At 34.5% G+C, this 6,973-nt stretch overlaps 1 protein-coding gene across 1 annotated transcript; it reads right to left on the bottom strand.

Moving 5' to 3' along the window:
• Positions 1-719: 719 nt before the first annotated feature.
• LOC119674877 (segmentation polarity homeobox protein engrailed-like) lies at positions 720-2,158 on the bottom strand. The gene is made up of 2 exons (XM_038086033.1): positions 806-2,158; positions 720-751 (listed from the first exon to the last, which is right to left on the bottom strand). The coding sequence occupies exons 1-2, from the start codon at positions 2,118-2,120 to the stop codon at positions 720-722; spliced, it is 1,347 nt and encodes a 448-aa protein (XP_037941961.1). The 5' UTR covers positions 2,121-2,158.
• Between the last annotated feature and the right edge of the window lie 4,815 nt (positions 2,159-6,973).

Here is a 6,973-nt window from a genome sequence, read left to right as displayed (position 1 = left end):
TTAGATATCGGCAAGAAATAATAAACTTCTTTGATCCCATTATCTCGAGAACAAAAACAATATATACAATATATTTGTTTATCTGATATTCCCGAGATTCCCTAGATTATACCCAAACACAAAAGAAGACTGTTAGAAATTTTATACTTATGAGATAAATGACTACTATGTGTTATAATAAGTTATATAAAATTTATGTGATTATGTGATTTTGAGGATTACGTAGATTTTACCCAATGCCACAAAAGGACTGAACTTGTGATTTCTTACAAATGCGATAACTGACTAATATAATAAAATATTCTGAATATAGTAAACTATACATATAACCTCTAGATTATAAAGTTATAGATTATTAAAAAGCTATTAGTTTAGTTGATTTTTAGAATTTCCTAGATTATATTGAAGCAATTTTAGTTTCTTAATTTTTTGTTCGATAGTATTTTTCTGTTGCAAATACTTCTAATAGACCCCACTTACTTCCTATCCGTACGATTTCTTTCGTTTCTTGCATCAACCTATTCATTGGAACCATCTTCCAATGAAAGTCTTACACAATAGCATTAAATCTAATCATATTGGAATATAAAGAAGTTGGTCTTATAAGAGAAAACATTATTTATCAATGTTAATACTAAAAATCGAAACCCCTTTCTATGTATACTACTTCTTTTCGTTTATTGATATTTCTTGAATTTAGAACTCTTCCGATGAAAACTTTATTCAAGCATATTTAACATAATTATATTGGCTTATTATATATATAATCATAAATAAAAAAAAGGATAATAGTTTATTAACTTACCAGAACTTGGCCGATCACTGTAACGCGTGCAGTACACCCACGCTGGCCACATTTCATTTTTGCCACCTTCTGTTGTAGTCGAGCCAGTCTCGGAGCGTGTGTCATCTGATGACTCCATCCCAGAATCTCGACTAACAGCCGATGGCGGCGGTATAGGTTGTGGACTGCTACTTTTGCTTGGCAAACGACTTGTAGGCGATGAGTTCAAGGAACTAACAGCGGAAGTACTTGATGAAGCAGTTGAGATAGTTGAAGCATTCGATGCAGGTGGCGGACTGGATATACATGTTGTAGCAGCGGATGCATTGGAATTTGCAGATGTAGCTGGAGTGGGCACAGATTGACCAATTTGTGAGACGGCCTTACAAAGTGAACCCAAAGCTGATTTCTCCATATTTGGCTCAATATTCTTACCGCTGTTTGGAGGAATGACACCGTTACGACGCATACGACTATTCACAATTTCTTCATGTATGCGAGGATAGGCAGCAGGATTAAAGCAATTCAAGAAATTAGCACGTTCAATCATCATAGCTGCGGTGGCAGCAGCAGCTGCTGCTTGCTGCTGTCGACTAAATTCCAATAGATCGACACGTGTAAAGGCGGAAGGTGTAGCTGTAGCGGCGCGTGCAGCTTCAAAGGGTCGAAAGATACTCGAACTGTTGAGATTCGTCTGTTTTGGCAACAATTTGGCACCCTCAGTGCCGCCAAAACGATCACTTAAAATATTGGAAATCGAGAAAGCCAAAGTTGGTTTCACGGATTGTTGATGTGCCGGCGGTGGTAGTCGAGCAGCGTTGGCATTTGTATGCATATCATCAACATCATCCACATCAATGTCATCATCCTCATCTTCGGTTGCAGTGCCGGCGGTATTTAACATATGTTCATGTTCACCATTAAAGCTGTCACCCATTATGGAATCACTTTCTTCTTCTTTGATTGTAACAGTTGAGGTGGGTGTGGAAGCTGCTGAATGACCGCCAGGTGAAGCGGCAAGACGTTGTTGTAACGCTGCCGCATGGTTAGCCGCTTCGAAGCCTGGATGTTGAAAGGCTACGCCTGCAACATTTGCCAATTGTTGTTGATGTAGTTGTTGTAATTGTTGTAGGTGATGCAAATGTTGTAGTTGTTGTTGTTGATAAAGGCTTGCGGCGGGATGTGGTAACATGTTGGTTGTATGTGTTGGACTCTGTGTAACGGGTTGATGCAAGCTCATATCAAGTATTGTAGCGCCGGTTTGATAATGTGGGGACTGCGGTAAACCTGGTGGACTCGGTGCTGATTGTGGACTGCAGCGATCCTCTAAGGCCATTTGTATTGCAGTAAAAATAATTTTTTTTTTATTTTTAATTTGTGTATGAAAACTGTTTTTTTTTTGTTCTTTGTTTATTTGCACACTCGTCACTAAACGTTTTTAATGTTGTTTATGGTTAAATTATTATAATTTTTATTTTTTTTAAATTTCACTGCACAATTTATTTTTCACAAAACAATACTATTAATTATTTTGTTAACTCTATTTAAAAATTAAAAATTTTTTATTTAAATATTTGTTTTATTTTTTGTTATGGTTTGTTTTAGTGATTGCTTAATTAAATTATTCGTTACTTTCTTATGCTTGGTACTCACTAACGACTGCGACGCACACGTCTGTTCACTGCGAACGCAACGAGTAAATTAACTAATCACAGCTGCTTATCGTCTCACTGAGGCAAGTAGTCTCGAAATTGAACTGTTAAACCACCAACGAACGAGCATACACACACAAACTCAAGTACGCAATTAGACAGAGACAACAGCGTGCACAAATAATAAGCAGGCAAGCCGATGTGTGTGAGTAACTCGATGTATGATCAACTAATATAACTGACTGACTGACAGCAATACGTTGTGATCGATTACAATGACGGATGTTGACTGAACTAACAAACAAATTACAGTTCCGAATTTCCGTCCATAATTGTACGAGGCTTATATGCTGGCAGTGTGGCGACTGTGCTTGATTTGCAAACTAACGAGTCGTATGTATAAGACGATTTTACTGACGATGTGACACTCACAAATGTCACCTGTAATCTGACAGCAACTCAACAAACCACTGAGCCAGCAAAGAATTGAAATTGATATTTGCCAAGCTGTATTGTGATTGTATGAGAAAATTGACTGGGCGCAGAATCAGCCACAGTAAACTATGGCAAGAAACCGGTTTTTCAAACACACAACAACAACAACAACAACAACAACAATAAAAAGAAAACTATGATAGTTATAACAAAAACAAAGTACACTGTGCCTTGTTAGGGTAGAATATGACTTTATTATGTGAGCAGCTGTCAAGTCAGTTGACAGCTCTGTTGCAATTATTTGCCTCTCTTTTGCACGCAATGCACATAGCAGAGTACTATAGAAGTGTGTGTGTCTTATATACAATGAAGTAGGAGTGGTTAACTTATAGTTGCACTGTTCTGTAATAACACGTATCCCTTTCTCGCATTGGTTGGGAAAATGGCTTAGCGTAAAGAGTAAGACTGTTTTTTGTTGATTTGTTTACTTAATTTACTTTGATTTTGTTTGTTTTCTTAGTTGATATGTCGTTTGCGCTCTCTTTTGTTTAAGTGTTGTTTGTTTTTATTTTGTTTTCTTTGTTGTTTTTTTTTTGCTCAACGATTTTTATGTTGGCTTAATTTGTTTGCCTCCTTTGCAGCCGTGCTCAGTTGTAATGTAAGGTTGCTTGCTCTCTTGATTAGTTGTAAGTTTGTGATTTAATTTGCTTTATGACTCTTGCCTGGACGTACGTTGGGTGGGGTTCGTTTACAAAGGTTAGCAATTTCGCTCTTTTGTCAGTTAAAGCCTGATTACATGTGCTCTTTGATTTTTTATTCTTGCTTTATATTTTTCTTTATATTTAGTATTTTTTTTATTTTTTTTTTTTCAATTCTGATTCTTTTCTGACGTGCGTTGATTTTGTGTGTTGGGGTTTATGTATTAATTTGACATGAAAGAGAGAAATACATGACGCACTACAAAGTCGGCAATCGGCCGTCTGCTGTTGTGTTGTTGTTGTTGCTGGTTCGGGACAACTTCATTTGAATATCAATTTTCAGTACTCAATTAATGTAATTAATACACTTGTGTTGAATTTTAATGCACACATACTTAAATTTTTGGCTGTCATAAATAATTTCATGCTTCATATAATTAAAACAATTAATGCTTTTAGAGCTTAATTAAAAGCTAATAAATGAGAACAGCAAATCAATAATTATAAATAACAAATAATTACACATTTTTATTTAAACAATTATTTTAATTAAAGTTTTTAAGCTTTAACATTGAAATATATGCGCCCTAATGAGGCGACGCATATTGGGATTTTTATAGGTACCCTCAAAATTAATTACACTTCATGTACCTAAGTACACTACAAATTAGTAAATAAATAAAAACGGATTTATGATTACATTATAAGACCTTAACCTACAAAAACCAACTCTTAGGAATGAAAAGTGATAAAGATAATCACCACTGATCCGAAGAGCACTGTGCAAAACTTTATTGCAGTAATTAATGGAGGAGAATTGAAACAAAGAGGGTTAATACTGAGAAATAGTGTTATTGCGCAAGTTTGAAAGTAGGTTAGCTGTGGAGGCTGCATCCTGATTGCAGACTTATAGAGGAACTCTCTATAACATTATGCCACAGTTATAGAACATGATGGAGGTATCAGAATACCACTCATCGAAGTATAGGGCGAGTTATTCGAAGGGATCTGAGACGCAGACTAGCAAGAACTTGTAAGAAAGGCTGCTAAGATTGAAACGTGGCGAAAAGGTTATCATAAAAATACAAAAGAAAAGTAACACTGTGTGTATTATAAATGATTTTTATTAAATGGGGCATAGAATGACTTTTGATGTCATTAGATGAGCTTAGTATAGTTCAAAGATTGCTGAAAAGCTTAAATAGAATTTGGCTGAGTTCTTTTGTATCTGAAGAAGAAGAGCCCGATTAACATGGCCTCATATAACAAGATCAGATCTTGGGAACCTGAAAAAAGGGACCGCGTGAATACTGAAAAGCTTACTACAGTCCTGTCTCTTCACTGGTTTTATACACCCACACAGAAAAGCTGCGCATTCTTTGTAATACTTGTTATAAAAGTTGTGAAAACTGACAGGAATAAAGAAACAATTAAGTATTTTCTCCATGAATACTCAGCTCTAGCCTCTAGAAGAATCAGATTTTTAGGAAAGTGGGTTTTTTGGCCCACTAACTAGAACTAGAACTAAATGTTACGCGCTCACGACTTATGACAAGGTAGGTTTGGTGAAAGTGCAATATAATTAAATCACAGTAAGCTTTAAAGTATACCTATGATATATCAGTAGAGTAATTAATGGATGTTATAGGGTAAGGTTATTTTTTATTTATTTTATTTATAATATTAAGTGCATTAAGTACATGCTTTTTATTGCACTATCTTAAAAACTAACTTAAAAGCTAACAAGATATTTATTCAAGTACAATTTATTTTGAAAATTACAAATAGTAGAAAATAATAAAATTGAGTTAAAAAATACAATTTTGCTATAATTTCAAATTGGATATTATTATATGATATAAAGGAAGTATAAAAATTAAACTAATATTAACATTTAATTTAAAATAAAAATAATATATCAAATAAGTTCAGTTAACAATAACTTTTTAAAAACTCTTAAATCACATGCATTTCGGGTTGAACTTGGCAAAGCGTTCCATAATCGAATTGAATGAATAAAGAAAAACCTAGTGGTAGCAACAAAATTAAATCTTGGAATTATGAAAAGAAGAGATCTTGTGGAACGCATAGGCTGCAAGCAATTATAAAGGTACTCAGGATATTTAGAAGTTTTTAATTGGAACAGAAATAGGCAGATTCGAATATTTAAATACTGCTCAATGTCACAACCCAGTATAGCGTTTCTATAAACTGTTAGATGATCAAAACGTTTAAGGCCGTAGACGTATCTAGTACAACAGTTTACTACTGTTCTCAGTTTAGCAAGGGACTCGTAGTCCAGTTTACAGTACACCAACGCGGCATAAGTAATTATAGGCAATATTAGTTGTCTGACCAATAAGCCACGGACATGGACAGGGGTATACTTAGCAGATAAATTCAAATATCTGAGGCAAATATATGATTTCCTAACGACATGATTGATATGATCAGAGGCATGTAGCTTTGAATTCAAATTAAATCCTAGACATTTAACTGATGCACTATATTTAATAATTGAGTTTCCAATAGCTACCGATGGTAATTCGTCTAAGTTTAATTCAGACCTACTAAGCGGCAATATGATGGTTTTATCTGCATTTAGCAGCATATTGTTTTCAACCGCCCAGCGATGTATGCATGTTAAATCTATATTGATCTTTGTGACAATGTCATTTAAATTATCACTCCGACACGAATAATACATTTGTATATCATCGGCATATCCATGTAGCCTCGAAAATTGACATACTGAGAAAACGTCATTAATATAGATCGAAAATAGCAATGGCCCAAGAATCGATCCTTGAGGAACCCCAGAAAACAGAAGTTTAAAATTTGAAAATTTATTATCAGTAACTACTGACTGAGATCTCTCAGTTAAATAACTAAAAATAAATTTAGAAGCTAAACTGGAGAAGTGGAACTTATTTATGAGCTTTTTACAGAGCAAAGCGTGATCAACTCGATCAAATGCTTTTGAAAAATCTAGAAGGCATAAGTAAGTAACCAAATCCCTATCATAACTTAATCTAATATCTTCAAGGACTTTCAGCAAGGCAGACGCACAACTATGACCTTTTCTGAAACCAGATTGATAAGGAGATAGCAGATGAAAAACGTTTAGATGATTACGAATCTGTTCAGACATTATAGCCTCACACACTTTGGAGAGAGAAGAAAGAATACTGATAGGTCGATAGTCAGAAACTAATGAAGCATTAACTTTTTTCTCAGTTGGAATAACTTTAGCTTGTTTCCATGCCACTGGAAATGTAGAGGGAGGTAGTAATACAATAGTTTATAACATGAGTTAATGGAGATATTATAAATGGTAAAATGAGCTTTATGAATTTAAGAGGAATTTCATCTAGCCCAACAGCATTAGACTTAATATTCATTAA

This window comes from Teleopsis dalmanni, chromosome 2 (genome assembly GCF_002237135.1).
Source record: "Teleopsis dalmanni isolate 2A chromosome 2, ASM223713v2, whole genome shotgun sequence".
NCBI lineage: Eukaryota > Metazoa > Arthropoda > Insecta > Diptera > Diopsidae > Teleopsis > Teleopsis dalmanni.
The sequence above is the reverse complement of the archived record's forward strand: the minus strand, read 5'-3'. Positions and strand labels throughout refer to the sequence as shown.